The sequence below is a fragment of the Esox lucius genome, chromosome 5 (genome assembly GCF_011004845.1).
Source record: "Esox lucius isolate fEsoLuc1 chromosome 5, fEsoLuc1.pri, whole genome shotgun sequence".
In the NCBI taxonomy this organism is placed as follows: domain Eukaryota; kingdom Metazoa; phylum Chordata; class Actinopteri; order Esociformes; family Esocidae; genus Esox; species Esox lucius.
In genome coordinates, this window is record NC_047573.1 from 6,493,533 (window position 1) to 6,510,068 (window position 16,536).

The 16,536-nt window shown below is 43.0% G+C and overlaps 1 protein-coding gene across 2 annotated transcripts in view; it reads right to left on the reverse strand.

The window, feature by feature from the left end:
• Positions 1 to 16,536, reverse strand: part of lmbrd1 (LMBR1 domain containing 1) — a 110,991-nt gene that overhangs the window by 41,047 nt on the left and 53,408 nt on the right. For both annotated transcript variants that reach the window (XM_029119943.2, XM_029119942.2), the window contains 3 exons: positions 10,655 to 10,780; positions 10,283 to 10,351; positions 6,360 to 6,443 (listed from right to left, as the gene is read on the reverse strand). In XM_029119943.2, the coding sequence (XP_028975776.1) occupies positions 6,360 to 6,443; positions 10,283 to 10,351; positions 10,655 to 10,780 (279 nt within the window). The remainder of the gene's footprint in view (positions 1 to 6,359; positions 6,444 to 10,282; positions 10,352 to 10,654; positions 10,781 to 16,536) is intronic.

Below are 16,536 nucleotides of genomic sequence, written 5' to 3' on the forward strand. Positions count from 1 at the left end.
TAGAAATGAAAACAAAGAATAAATATGTAAATATGGAGAACAATTTTACTTCTCTTTTAAGTCATCATTTACTTTCTCCTAAAAGCACTTCCAGCGGAACGTTATAATTATTATTATTATTATTTAGTTTTAATTAGAATTGGGCTAAATTGTTTCATAGGATGTGAATAATTGCTTCATAGCATTTTTAGGAAGGGTGATACCATATAGGGAATGTCTGGCCACTTTAAATATCTTATATGGTAAATATATAGCGTGTGATTAGCCCCAAGCTAACATTAGGAACTACTCAGCCACAAATTAGTAAATTGTGCCTCGTCAAAGTCTCTCCATTCTCATCAGTGAGGCAGATGACAGTAAATACAAATTAAGATGTTTAAAAATGTATATATATATATATATATATATATATATAAAAAAAATGACATAGATCAAGATTCATCGATCAGACTTAATTCACAAGGGACACTGAAGCAACACAGCAGCCTGCCGGTCATTTAATAAAGTGAAAGACACATAAGACAGGCAGAATGACAATCCAACAGATGTACCAACAAGACAATAAAACAGACCAATAGAATGAGAGAACAACAGGAAGACGGTAAAGACAGTCAGAAAGGTTGGAGAACCACACAGCTGTCATGGAAACACAAAGCCACACACTCATGAACATATACAGAATAGGTGTACGAGAGAAACACAATATCTACTGTGTGTTCTGGCAGAAGACAACAACAAAACAGACCCACAGACGAGACCCCACAGATGAGACCCACAGACGAGACAAACAGACGAGACCCACAAACAGACAGGAATACAGACTAAACAAACAGACAGGCAGAAGACAACCAGGCAGACAAGCAGAAAGACAGACAAGATAGACATACATGGAGAGATAAACAGGAAACCACCAAAACCCGTGGCATCTGTTAGGTGAAACACAAACAAGAGACCACAGAAATACCGGCATCAGTGTTCTGGAGCTCCCTGTTGCTTTGCTTATCATTCCTGGGCCGAGCCTGAGCATACAGTTAATATATCTACCATCTCATTAGTGTGTAGTAGTGAGTCTGGGGAGTGTCATTAGCGCTCCCCCCCTGGTTTAAGACACACTGTTCCAGACGGTATCCGGCTGGTTTAACGTTTCATTAGAGCCTGTGAATGTTCAGCAGACCTGTGGTGCTGTAGATAGGCAACCAGTGAATGCTGGGGAGGATTCTATTCTGACACGTTAAACCACAAAGAGACGGTGAGGTTGGAACACGGGAATGACAATGATTAAAGAATAAAATGAATGACTATAGAATTTATCCTGTCATTAGGGGCTTCAGCACAGTGGTGTTTTCATAACGACTGTAGGGAGGTAAACTGGAAGATGATGAATGGTGATCCTGACACAATTTACACTGCACATTACATTTACAAAAGCAGTCATTTAACAGATGCTTCCTATAAAGTTGTGTGACGCATACTTTTTTTAGACTTTTATCTAATGCACAAACCTTGAAGTGCAACCTATTGTCTACCAACCGAGCCACACAATCCCTAAAGACAAACTGAGAAAGAGAAACTTAAGAGACAGAGCCCCGAAACAAGCAGAGCCCTGAAACAAGCAGAGCCGTGAGGGAGACAGAGCCCTGAAACAGACAGAGCCGAGAGGGAGACAGAGTCCTGAAACAGACAGAGCCGAGAGGGAGACAGAGCCCTGAAACAGACAGAGCCGAGAGGGAGACAGAGCCCTGAAACAGACAGAGCCGAGAGGGAGACAGAGCCCTGAAACAGACAGAGCCGAGAGGGAGACAGAGCCCTGAAACAGACAGAGCCGAGAGGGAGACAGAGCCCTGAAACAGACAGAGCCGAGAGGGAGACAGAGCCCTGAAACAGACAGAGCCGAGAGGGAGACAGAGCCCTGAAACAGACAGAGCCGAGAGGGAGACAGAGCCCTGAAACAGACAGAGCCGAGAGGTAGACAGAGCACTGAAACAAACAGAGCTGTGAGGAAGACAGAGCCCTGAGAGACAGAGCCCTGACCTGAACCCTGAGAAACAGGTTGGGAAGGCATTATATCTTAATATATTATATAATTCTGATTCTCTGTTGTACTCCATGCTGTCCTAAAGAGGACCTAAAATGAACAACCAGCAAATGTGGGTAGATTTTGGCATTGGTGGGTGTTCATTTTACCAGCAGCACTGGCAGGTGGTCACACAGGGCTCTACACACGTGTTTTATTTGCATTTTTGGGACATAAAAACATTCAGGAAGTCAATTAGGAGGATAGGCAAGGTGTGATTTATAGCACAGGAAAATGTATTGTATGAATCTGAGTTTAATAGCTGCACTACGAATAAATTATATTTGAACCACGCGCAGAAATGTCAGAAACAATATGCACACTGCAGCGTTACGGAGTGGACCGTCCAAAGGCTGATTCTCAGTGCAAGACAAAATGCACCCGACAGCCTTCTTAAGTGACTGTTCCCTGGTATTTACAGTGATTTGTCTGGCGGTTTTTCCATGTTAGGTTGAGTTTAAACTGCAACTGCAAGCAAACGCGTCAAACACAAGCTGGCGAGTAGCAGCGGTAGGAATTCCCTCACGGACAAGTGCAGGTGCTGCTGTCTCCGTTACCACTGGTTTTTTGGCTGGCAAAAATCTGATTAGCTGGCAGATTCAGCATCTGCATGCCACAGGCTGGTGGAACCAAAAGGTTTGTTTGAAACAGGGAAATGACACCTGGGTGCAGCGGAGGCAAAACCCAAGAAAATCCACTCAACCTACCTATCCTCATCTCTGCCTGACAGTTAACCCCGGCTTAATGGAGACAATCTGTTGAAAGTGTATGGCGCTTCATTCATTTATTCTTTTCCTGCGACAGGTGATCAGAGATTATATGCGTTTCATTGTTTTTCTAATCAGCGATTGCAGGGCTAAAGGGCACAGGACTTCACTGCACTGTGTTGTGCGATACGACCTAGGTTAGATGACCATGCAACCATCATCACTAACCCTCTGTGACCCCAGGGGACAGCACCGCCGGGTGGGGATGACCCGTAGAGAGGCTAGAGGCCACCCTGCAAGGCGACCGGCGTTACCACACGCCAGCCGATTTCTCACACAGACGGACACCTTTGATCAGTTTCCAGACTGTGTCTTATGCTCAAAAGCACTTAATGCACGAAGTATCAATGTCTGCTGACTAATTCGGTTGGCCTGGTTTGGTGTAAATTAGTGTTGTTGAACGAGGAGATTGAAGAGATTGATAACAGGCTGGGATCGTTGCAGATGCAACACGACGTTCAATTTTTCCATCCGTTTGAAGCAGAAATTCACTACTGATGATATACTGGAATGGCATTCTAATTCTATGGTATCAAAGGTGTTCAATAAACATTTGTGAGAGTGAAAATAAAGAAATAATATTGCCATGTTTTCACTAAAGGACACTGCCTGGTTAAAGTAAAGCACACAGAATACGATGCATGGAGTTTTGCTTCTGAGTCCTTGAGTTGTTGTTTTAACAACTGTTAACTAGTTTTTTGATTTATTGAAAAATAAAGCTGAATTCTTGTTTCTTCAAAGTGAAAATTTGTTTCTTCAAAGTCACCATAATATTTATCAAATTCAGTTGTTTGAAACAATTAATCTGTGTGTTTTGTGTATGGGATTAATTTGAGGTAGAAGATTACAGTGTAAATCACTGACATGAAATAGATGATGTGCCCATCAAAAGGCGCTTAAATATTTACTACTCTGCAATCAAGAAAAATAAAACTATCAGAATAATAACCATTTGGTACATTTTAAGTATTTAAAGGAAGTGGATTGGATATTTATTTGGATGTAGTTCACACTGATTGCTGCTTGTGCTTTGTTCCTAGAGTACAACCTTGCTAATCCTTCTCTCTGATGCTCGAGATCCAGGCCCGTATTCACAAAGCGTCTTGGAGAAGAAGGGGTGACCTACAATCCGCTCAGCCTTTCAGACCTTGTGGGACCTGATCAGAAGCGGCGTGGTGTCTAGGGGGCTACTGAAGCATCTGAGATGCTGGAGGGATAATGCTTTGGCTCAGGCCTCCATGCGTCTCTTACCTGTGTTAGACAGCTGGCCTTATGAACAGTCTTTCATCAGCCCCGACTGTGACTAGCACTAGATACATGTCTGAGTAAGCCCATACAACAGGTGTTGTGTGTGTGTGTGTGTGTGTGTGTTAATGTACTGATGAGCAAATCACCTTCTGCCAGTCCTCACTTAGACAAAAGGGGATATTTCAGACATATTTTACACCAGATTTACGTTTAGGAGTCAGGGATAGGTTGTGGGATTGGGGAAAATAGGATTTGTATTGGGAATACATTTCTTGTCCAGGAACACGCACATGGGTGTGTGTGTGTGTGTGTTGGCGCACGTGTGTCGTTCCATTAAGGATTGTGTGAAGAGACATGAAAGTGTGTATGGAATATTGATTTTTGTCTCTCCAATATCTCTATAATCTCCAATGTAACATGTAACACTGAACAGGCGAAACAGGCACAGTAGAAAAAGCTCAATCCATTACATTTTTAGAGTTAACATTAAACAGAAATAAACTGACAGACGGACTTCAGGTTGAATGGGAAACTGTGTGTATGTGCGTCTGTGTCTCACCCAGCTATATCATGAGGAAAACATTGTCCCCAAACATGAGTTAAATCAGAACAATCTGACTAATGGGGACTTCCTATCCCATTCACATTTCAAAATTGGTTTAAGTGTTAGGATTAGGGCAAGATTTCAGTTAGTGTAACGAGGACACGCCCTCGCCCCCTGTCATGTCTTGTTATTGCACGCACCTGGTGTCCATTCCCTCATTAGGTTGCCTGTATTAGTTCCCTTGTTTCTGGGCGTCTTTGTGTGGTATGGTTTATGTTTTGGTGTTGTAAATATAGTGCACGAATTATGGAACTAATTATTTTGCACTTGTACGCCTTTTTCCCTGGTATGTGCTACTTTCTTTTAATAAGAAAATATATATTACAGACCTCGCTGCGTTTGGCTGCTCGCTGCGTTTGGCACACGACAATGGCACCCCTTGACAGTTAGGGTAAGGTTTAGGATTAGAAAAAATAGCTTTTCTTTTAGCCCATTCAAATCCCAATATAAACATGTTAGCCTGTGTTTGTTTGTACCCTCACATTCACGGGTTTGGCATAGCCAGAGAAAGATGTGCAGGCTGAACTCTGTCTGAACACACATAGATAGTAGGGTTGGGTACCGAACTGTACGTTTAAGGAGGCCGACGAAATCACGTCGGTACTACCAAGTACCGACAAATTTCGGTACCTGAGAGCGCATCTGGGTGAGACAGTAGACAGAAAGAGAGAGCCAGAATATAAAAGCCAGATGCCTCACCTCTGCAGCTTCAACACCAACAGAGTCAGGGCAATGAAGAGCCAAAAGCGGTCCGAAGTACGGTTACACTTCTCAAAACCTGACCCAGACAACGCTTGCTGCAATATTTGTGATGTGAAATGCAAATGCAAAGCTTGCCATGGCAACACGTCTTACCTGAGGAAACACCTGGTCAAACACAAATATTTCTAGAAGCTGAAGCGTGAAACGTATTTGATGGCATGAAAGCCAAGTCGCCCACAGCAGCCGCAGCTAACGTTAGCACTACAAAAGTAACGAAAAAAAGATACCGTTGGGTACCAGAATTCCAAACCTAATGGACAGATATACTGTATGCTGATCCCTGTCTGAACACACATAGACAGATATACTGTATGCTGATCCCTGTCTGAACACACATAGACAGATATACTGTATGCTGATCCCTGTCTGAACACACAGACAGATATACTGTATGCTGATCCCTGTCTGAACACACAGACAGATATACTGTATGCTGATCCCTGTCTGAACACACAGACAGATATACTGTATGCTGATCCCTGTCTGAACACACAGACAGATATACTGTATGCTGATCCCTGTCTGAACACATAGACAGATATACTGTATGCTGATCCCTGTCTGAACACATAGACAGATATACTGTATGCTGATCCCTGTCTGAACACACAAACAGATACACTGTATGCTGATCCCTGTCTGAACACATAGACAGATATACTGTATTCTGATCCTTCTTGAAATATACATTAAATATGAAGATAGTTTAAATGTTCATGTTTAACGTTGAAATGTTTGCGTAGGTCTGTGTAGATAAGCGCATGCACCTCCCAGCGTGTATAAGTCAATGTGTATGTTTGTGCGTCTGTCTACACACATACCTGTGTAGGCAGGTGTCCCTGTGTGTCAGTGTGCGTGTGCGTGTGTGAGCATGAGTGTGTGTGTGTGTGCGCACGTGTCTCACCTTGAGCGGTCTGAGAGCAGAGCCAACCTTGGTGCAACAGTGACTCTCTGCTATCTCCAGATGTCTGCCACGTCTCTGGAGCACCTACCAAGACCACCAGACCAACACAGACAGGGAAGAGTTGAACACGGAAAGACAGGGAAGAGTTGAACACGGAAAGACAGGGAAGAGTTGAACACGGAAAGACAGGGAAGAGTTGAACACGGAAAGACAGGGAAGAGTTGAACACGGAAAGACAGGGAAGAGTTGAACACGGAAAGACAGGGAAGAGTTGAACACGGAAAGACAGGGAAGAGTTGAACACGGAAAGACAGGGAAGAGTTGAACACGGAAGACAGGGAAGAGTTGAACACGGAAGACAGGGAAGAGTTGAACACGGAAGACAGGGAAGAGTTGAACACGGAAGACAGGGAAGAGTTGAACACGGAAGACAGGGAAGAGTTGAACACGGAAAGACAGGGAAGAGTTGAACACGGAAGACAGGGAAGAGTTGAACACGGAAGACAGGGAAGAGTGTTGCAGCTACAAAAGCTTTCTTGTGGAAGGGGAGCAAGCACAGTTGACTGAAATAAAAGTGCATTCATTACAAGGGCATTCATTGTAAGTGTGGTGTAAAAGGTTCAAAAAGTATTAAATGAAGCACTAATACCTTTACTGTGTTTTTGAGAAATATATCTATATGTTTTTAACCTAGGTATAAATCTAGCTCAATTAAAGGTTGGATTTCTTTCATATTTTGAAGCTGCTGAACAATAAAATGTGTATGGTGTTTCTTTCTCTTATTTCTTAAGGGGAGCAGCAGATGTAGAGGGCACAGTGGCTTTTTACCTATTTCACTTTGAAAAGCCTGTGGTTTTTCATCTTTATTGAGCATGTCAATCATTTGGGTCATGTGTATGTACACACATTTACATACGTACACACACATAAACATACATACAGTGGGTATAAAAGGTCTACACACCCCTGTGAAAATGCCTGGTTTTTGTGATGTAAAAGAATGAGACAAAGATAAATCATGTCAGACCTATTTCACATTTAATGTGACCTGTAATGTGAAAAATTCTATTGAAAAACAAACTGAAATCTTCGAGGGGGAGAAAAGTAAAAATAAAAACCTTACAATAACCTGGTTGCATAAGTGTGCACACCCTCTTATAACTGGGGCTCTGTTCAGAATTAACCAATCACATTAAACTCATGTTAAATAGAAGTGATTACACACCTGCCATCATTTAAAGCAGTGGCTCCCAACCTTTTTCAGTTACTGTATCCCCAAAAAGAATTTGCACAGCTTGGAGTACCCCTGAAGTACCCCCTCATGTTCATTTCACTAGTAAGTCTACGGTGTCATGAGTGTTTTCAAGTACCCCCTGTGGAAAGGCCAAGTACCCCCAGGGGTCCTAGTACCCCTGGTTGGGAACCACTGATTTAAAGTAACTCTGATTAATCACAAATAAAGTTCAGCTGTTCTGGTCCGCAGAGAGCTTCCAAAGGATCAGATGGATCTTATTGTTGAAAGACATCAGTCAGGAGAAGGGTACAAAATAATTTCCAAAGCATTAGATATACCATGGAACACAGTGAAGACAGTCATCATCAAGTGGAGAAAATATGGCACAACAGAGACATTACCAAGAACTGGACGTCCCTCCAAAATTGATGAAAAGACGAGAAGAAAACTGGTTAGTAAGGCATCCAAGAGGCCTACAGCAACATTAAAGGAACTGCAGGAATTTCTGGCAAGTACTGGCTGTGTGCTACATGTGACAACAATCTCCCGTGTTCTTCATATGAATGGGCTATGAGGTAGGGTGGCAAGACGGAAGCCTTTCCTTACAAAGAAAAACATCCAAGCCAACTGGAGTTTGCAAAAACAAACATCAAGTCCCCCAAAAGCATGTGGAAAAAACAGATTTTGAAGGCTTTTGCAACGAAGAGTGGGCAAATATTGCCACGTCAAGATGTGCCATGCAAATAGAATTCCTACCCAAAAAGACTGAGTACTGTAATATATTCAAAAGGTGCTTCAACAAAATATTAGTTTAAGGGTGTGCACACTTATGCAACCAGGTTATTGTGAGTTTTTAATTAAAAAATGTTCCCCCTCAAAGATGTGTTAGTTTTTCAATTGAATTGTTCACGTTATAGGTCACATTAAATGTGGAAAAAGTTCTGGTCTCTCAATTTTAACTCTTCTGTTCCTTACTCAAAACAATCCTTTTTGACTTTCTCGGAAATGAAAGAAAAAGGTGCAGTGGTCTCTTAATATTTTCCGGAGCTGTATGTATGTATGTATGTCTGTCTGTATGTACACACAGTTGTGTTCATAAGTTTGCATACCCTGACAGAAATTGTGAGATTTTGGCAGTGATTTTGAAAATATGATTGATCATGCAAAAATTATTTAAGGATAGTGATCATATGAAGCCATTTATTATCACATACTTGTTTGGAGCCTTTTTAAATCATAATGATAACAGGAATCACCCAAATTGCCCTGATCAAAAGTTTACTTACCCTTGAATGTCTTGCCTTGTTACAGACACACAAGGTGACACACATAAGATAAAATGGCCATTAAAGGTTAATTTCCCACACCTGTGGGTTTTAAATTACAATCATTGTCTGTGTATAAATAGTCAATGAGTTTATTAGCTCATACGTGGATGCACCGAGCAGGCTAGATACAGACCCATGGGGAGCAGAAAAAAACTGTCAAAAGACCTGCGTAACAAGGTAATGGAACTTAATAAAGATGGAAAAAGATAAAAAAAGATATCCAAAACCTTGCAAATGCCAGTCAGTACTGTTCAATCACTTATTAAGAAGTGGAAACTTCAGGGATCTCTTTATACCAAGCCAAGGTCATGTAGACCAAGAAAGATTTCAGCCAAAACTGCCAGAAGAAATGTTCGGGATACAAAGAAAAATCCACAGGAGAAATACAGACTGCTCTGGAAAAAGACAGTGTGGTTGTTTCAAGGAGCACAATATGACGATACTTGAACAAAAATGTGCTGCATGGTTGAGGTGCCAGAAAGAAGCCGTTACTGTGCCAATGCCACAAAAAAGCCTGGTTACAATATGCCCAACAACACATTGACACACATCACAGCTTCTGGCACACTGTCATTTGGATTGATGAGACCAAAATAGTCAAAACCAAAAGCGATATGTTTGGAGAGGGGTCAACAAGGCCTATAGTGAACAGAATACCATCCCCACTGTGAATCATGGAGGTGGCTCACTGATGTTTTGGGGGTGTGTGAGCTCTAAAGGCCCGGGGAATCTTGTGAAAATGTATGGCAAGGTGAATGCAGCATGTATCAGATATCAGATATCAGAAAATACTGGCAGACAATTTTCATTCTTCTGCACGAAAGCTGTGCATGGGACGCTCTTGGACCTTCCAGCACAACAATGACCCTAAGCACAAGGCCAAGTTGACCCTCCAGTGGTTACAGCAGAAAAAGGTGAAGGTTCTGGAGTGGCCATCACAGTCTCTTGACCTTAATATCATCGAGCCACTCTGGGGAGATCTCAAACGTGCGGTTCATGCAAGACGACCAAAGACTTTGCATGACCTGGAGGTATTTGCCAAGAGGAATGGGCAGCTATACCATCTGCAATAATTTGGGGCTACAGACAACTATTACAAAAGACTTCACGCTGTCATTAAAGCTAAAGGGGGCAATACACAGTATTAAGAACTAAGGGTATGCAGACTTTTGAACAGGGGTCATACATTTCTTTTTGCCATGTTTTGTTTTATGACTGTGCCATTCTGTTATAACCTACAGTTGAATATGAATCCCAAAAGAAATGTGTTTTGCATATAATACCAATTCTCCAAGGGTATGCAAACGTTTGCGCACAACTGTATGCATGTATGTATATATGTTTGTATGAAAACTAATCACCTGCAGCTTGACCTCAAACTCCTGGAGGTTACGACGGTCCCGTGACGACAGAGGACGCCCATCCTCACACTGGAGACGAACAAACACACAAACAAGCAAGCGAGAGGAAGCATGAGAGAATTGGCAGGTGTTTGGACAGCCTGACACAGGAGGGTGCGTTGAGGGTTGGGGCATGTCCCCCTTCCTGGTAGTCACTGTATTCTAATAAACAAGCAGAGGAAATGATGTACAGAAACTTCCACAGGCTTTACAGCCAGAGGTCACAACAAATTGCAGCATACCCACATATATTTATTAAAACCTTGATTTCTGTGCAGTAAATCACAACCATATACGGTCTTGCTTTCAGCTTTGGAAACAACCAAGACCCACCTTGGCTTTGAGCTTTTCGATCTGGTGTTCAACCTCCTCAATGTCCTCTGTGTTTTCCAGGCGTTCATAAACCACACTGCGAGTGCCTTTAATCAGGTTCAGGGGAAGCACTGACATGCCATACGCCTGTGGAGACAGAAGAAACAGGAGAGACGTTCCCATCACATATCGCCGCTTCAACGGCAGCACTGACATGTAGCACGGCTGTGACCACGTTAAGAACGAAGACAGACGCTAAACAGAGGGATGAAGAGGCCGGTTACTTCCGATGCAGCCTGCTTGTCTAGAGCACAGACCCCACGGGCTCTTAAAACACACGGCTTCCATCATCTTCTGCTACAGATGATAGACAGTACATGAGAGTTGAACATACACGCATGTGAGCACGCGCACATGGGCAGGCACCGAGCACACACACGGCGTGCACACGCGCACGGAAAAATTGCTTTACGGCCTATAGTCCTACAACCCAGTGTTATTTTTGTGTTTGTGTGTTTTTTAAAAGCCTTTAAATGGTACAATTTGCGACAGTGCCGAACCCGGGCATGTGTGTGAATCCACAGCCAGCAACCATTTTGTGTGAATAGAAATGACATGTTGGCTTATTCCGCTCTCTCTCTCTCTCTCTCTCTCTCTCTCTCTCTGTGTCTGTCTATCTCGCTCTCTTTTTGTTTCCGTCTCTATTCTAAGTCTCCCCCCAGCTGTAATTTACAGCCTTACAGTGCCCCTCTGTGGCCATGCGGAGAAGAACGGGAAGGTTTCTTGCATTCACCCGAGGAAAAATGATCAGAGCAAATAAATAAAGAAATAGAAAGAAAAAGGACACTGAGGACAGAAAATGCCCTTTGAGGCAAGAGCTTTGAAAGAACATAACCAATCAGCTGTTATTTGAATAAGGTCTGTTGAAACATCAATACTCGATTTTGCAGCAGGAAAAAAAAAGAAAAGAAACACAGAGAGGGAAGGAGAGGAAAATGGAGAGCCAATATTGGGGGGGTGCTCTGTGGTACATGGGAGTCAGGGTGACGTGGGGGGAGGGGTGCCTGGCAGGCACAACACAGGATGTTTGAACTTTAATTAAAAATCTTAGGCAAAATGCAAGGCTCCCCAATACCCTGCAAGGTGCTGTGGTCAATCAATACACGTTGAGAATGAAGGGGGCCCGGCCCAATACACACGCACACCCGCACGCACGCACCCACGTACACAAAAAAATTCAACTCTTGCTTACTGTATGTTAACACAAACCTGGGAAGCTGGCATTTTACCAGCTATTTCATAATAAAAGCATGGAGGGATCAGACCCTGTAACCCCGCCAAGAAGCTGGACCTCCTCCTCTCTTGTTTTGTATTCCAACAAAGAAAAATATTTGATTTGGTTCTAAAAACAACTCCAACTGTCTTGTGAGTGCTGGGCAGTCTTAGCGAGAGAGACCGGAGGAGCACCAGGGGACGAAGCTAAGTTGTGGACGGACCTATTATTAGTCCTAGATTCTGCAGTGGATGGATCTCTGCTTGGGGCCGCGTCGCACCTCCTGCAATGAATCACGGGGCCTCTTAAGGCTGGAGCATGTCCCGAATACCAAGCAGCTCGCTCATAAAAGAAGAACCTGTCCCCTGTTCACTTCCCTGGGAGAGAAGAAGCGCTGCTTGTGTTTGTGTGTTTGCGTGTGTGTGTTTGCGTGTGTGTGCGCGGACGTGCGTGCATGCGTGCGTGCACGAGCGAAGAAGAATCGCTTCCCTTCCTCTACGAAGTGCCGCCGCGAGAAATACAAACCAGGGCGACCAACTGAACAGGTGTCTTTGCTGTTCTGTTCTCCGTATAGTTTAGCGTGAGTCATAAACACAAGCAAAAACCCATTGGAAAGATTCCTTGCTAGACATGACGAATAGCGGCGGAATATACTGAGTGCTTCAGCTCTGAAGTGTATGTGGAGAATGTGGAGTTATTGGGCAGAATCTTAAAGAGTGCTATTTGAAGGAGGGCTGGCTACTGAGGAGGCCACGAACCCCGAGCACAAAACTCCTCTTTGTCCCTCGCTCTGTTCTCTGTTAGGGGAGGAGACCGGAGCACTCTCCCAGATTCCCACTTTGATAAGGGAGCTCCAAGTGAATCGCAGACATTTGCTGAAAACATTACTACTTAGTGTTATGAGTCTCGTACTGTTATCGCAATGCATTACCATAAATGGATTGTCCAGCATGAATGGAGCGTCCAGCATTTCCAAAGGCCAGAGTTCATTTCCACCTATTTACTGGACGGTTAGTAAATAAAGTTCACGTCGGTTAGAAATTATTAAATAAGATTCACCAAATATCCCGTCTTGATTTGAAACGGCTGGATCAGGTGTGAACTACTTTGCCCCAAGGTACATAGTTGATTACAGCTAAGCCTGCCATGGCGACTGACTGCCGGTGTCCGAAAAGGAAAACAACACGGCCAGTACAGCAGAGTGCTCCACATCGGAAACGTCCTTCTGTGATTTTGTTTAAATGATAGCCTTTTTTTTCTCTTCAGGGAAATCAAAATGGCAAGCGACGCTAGGCAGGAGCGTCTGTAACTTTCAGACAAAAAGACACTGAAGAGAGTTTGAAATATAGATTAGGTTTTAAGGGACTAACTGCTTCTCTCGCTGTCTCAGATGGCACGCTATCCCATACATTGTGCACTTGCTACATTATCCCAGAGCCCCATGGAGGCCTGATCAAAAGTAGTGCGCCACAAAGGGAATATGGCGCCATTTGATCCACACCCTTCCTCCCCGATTCACCCAGAGGCCCCGATCCATCCCAGGTCAATTTACTGGGGGCTGATTAGATCTAAGGAAATGAATCTCTTCACCTGTTCATTCGGCATCAGCATCCGAACGCTGGGAGATTTAAGAGCGAGGGAAGGCAAGGGGGCGGGAGGGGCGGCGGAGGGCTTTTAAATCAAGCCATGGAGGATGATCAGTGATTATATGACGCATGAATTGTGGACGCATCCAGGTGTATGGTGTCCATTTTCTGAAACCATTAGCGTCGAACCTCACCCCTCAGCGGAGGGAGAAAGTCCCCCTGGTTGGTGATTGAGGCGATTTATGTCTCAAGTTTCAACCCCTCAAACTGAGCACAGAATGGACCCCACTAAAACTGGAGTATAACAGTTTGTCACCCGCGGCAATGCAGTCCAATTTAGCCTGAAGCTAGAAGCATTTTAGCCACCAGACTGGCATACTAGCTGCCTAAATATGAATGATTTCATAAAGAATTGGCAACAGATCTCATAATCTCAAATATGGAATTAAAGATGGCCACTCATAGCGCGTCGGTTTGTGCTTGACAAATTGCTTATAAGATCTTGTTCATTTTATTCATTAAGGCCTGCAACAATAAATTAAGTAATTATTTATGGGTGTGCATTAATGCATAAATCCTATTTACACAAAAAATATATATATAAAAAAAATAAGAGATTTTTACAAGAAAGCAGGTTAAATGCTAGAAATATTCTAATTATCAGAGGGGTCTTAATATTTTGGGAGGATCTAGCCTTAATCTCACACGACTTGAATACATTAGATTAACGTTGGTCTTTAACCAAATTTTACAGTAAGTCTTTTTTTTCCAATAAAAAGAACAAAAGGATTTTCATCTTGCCATCTCGGGGATATGATCTACCAACCCTTTGGTTATTGGTTAGATCTACTAACTGCTAGCCCCGATTCATGATTAATTTAAATGCAGTGCATTTTAGCTTCTATTATTTAAAAAGCTAATTTTAAGAATATTTTGAATAATAGAGAAACACACAAAAGAGCCCTCATGAGGGAGGCCACTCTTGTCAACTGTGATATGTAACTACTTCGGTCCACCACTGTGATCCAGTATTCGACAGCAACATATATCAATATGCATTTGTATATGTAATACAGACACATTAGTCACACCGCCTATAATTTTCACTGTAATGTCATTTAAAGGTGAAATTAAAAGCTAAGTCTTGTTAAACACGCACAAATTCACATGAAGTAGCGAGCAGAAAAATAAACAGTGGAGTATTTGCATAGACATTACCACAAAATATGCATCACAGGGAAACGGATACACATCACACCAATCTGAAACGAAGAGTGACAAAGGAACGATTTCAACATATTTGGACACACACTCACAGAGTCCAAGCCAAACATACAGAATCCTAGCCGAATGACCACACAGGCTAATAGGGAACGGCCTGAAAACAGTGCATTATATGAACATGACAGGACCTAAAAGAGCAGGGGTTGAGTGATGCTAGCAGTGTGTGATGTCACTTTGTAGGAAGCAGCATTAAGCAGTGAAAGGAACACTTAGAGACAGCGCCCAAACGGCGCCCCATACTCTACATACAATGTGTGTTGTTGTTGATACCAGGGCAGTACGTAGGGAATGCCATTAGGGACGTCACCTCTGATTCATGTACCAAGGACAACTGGAAGAATCACTGGATAACGATGTTTATAAGTATATACATTTGCCATCACCTTGCTTTACAGTGATTTGATACTGAGTGAGTTTTCCTTTTAGCAGAGAAGAAAGGCTGAAAAGTCTCATTCAGGTCTACTGGATAGACAGACAATTGAGGATGATAATTTGGCGAAGTACAGCAAATGCATGACCACAGCCCTGAAGATGAGTGTGTCAGGACTGAATAAGCGAGCTGGGAACATTCAGTGCCTAACACTATAGTCACAGCAAAACAGCTACAGTGTCTGATCCTAGCACAGTGTTTCCCAATCCTTGTCTGGGGGTCGCAAATGGGGGTAATGAAATTCCCTACGCCTGTTAATAATCACTCTGATCGAGACCTGTCTTGTGGGGGGGGCCCAGTTAACCCCAATCATCCCAGCTAGTAAGCTTCTACCCAGGTGAGCAGTTGCAAAGAATTATGGGATGTTAGAATCCCTTGTCTTCTCCTTGTATTGTTGAAACTATGGATACGTTGTCTCTCTTTATTCAGTATAATCTATGAAGTTGAACTGACCGGAGTCTCCCCCTATTTCGTTAAGATGCATAGTGGAAAAGGGATCCCAGTTGCCTGTCGTTAAAAGACGGTTCTGGATGAACCCATAGGTTTCCAGGCCTGATCAGAATGGTCAGAATGAATTTGTCTTTGAGAAATCAATGGGGAGGAAGAAAAATCCATAGTCATCTAGAAAAGGAAACGCAAGTTGGCCGAAGCAATATGGTTTGCTAGCCAGGCAAGGTCTCTCATCAAAGTAATCCTATTCATTAGGATCGAAAAGGCAAAACAGATCCTACATCAGCACTCCTACAATGAAACACAGTAAATACATTCTCTGGACTCTAACCAGTAACCAGATGGCCCTATAGATTCCCCATAACAGGTGACAGCTCCATTCTGCATCTGATGTGGTTGAATATTAATTTGCTTGCGCCTTGGAAAGTGTTGCGTTGGCCGAAAAACACTGGGCGAACTTGCTAGCTCTTGCATTTACTTAAAGTACACCCACCAGTCTGGGACTAGATCTGGCCTGTACTGGGGGAAGGAGGGGGCAGCACATTGGTAGTCATATAGGAGGGTTTATTTCCTTCCCAGACAGCCTGTTGTTTGAATTAGGTATGAAGCAGTTAAATAGTAGGGTTTATTTTACAGTTGGACCGATTGATCGGCTTGGCCAATTAGACGCCAAGCCAATCAGTGGTATGAATATACTGAATAGACGTTTTTTGGGGGGAAATATGTCCTATAGTGTAATTCTAGAATGAAACAACGCTTGGGTTTGCGGCCACCTGTTCAAACAGAATGTGGAGCAGCACCAAGAGGACCAGATGTTTTGACTGTCAAGACTGCTATAAAAGTAAGTTGCTAGTTAGATTGTTTTCTAAACGCTGTGTTT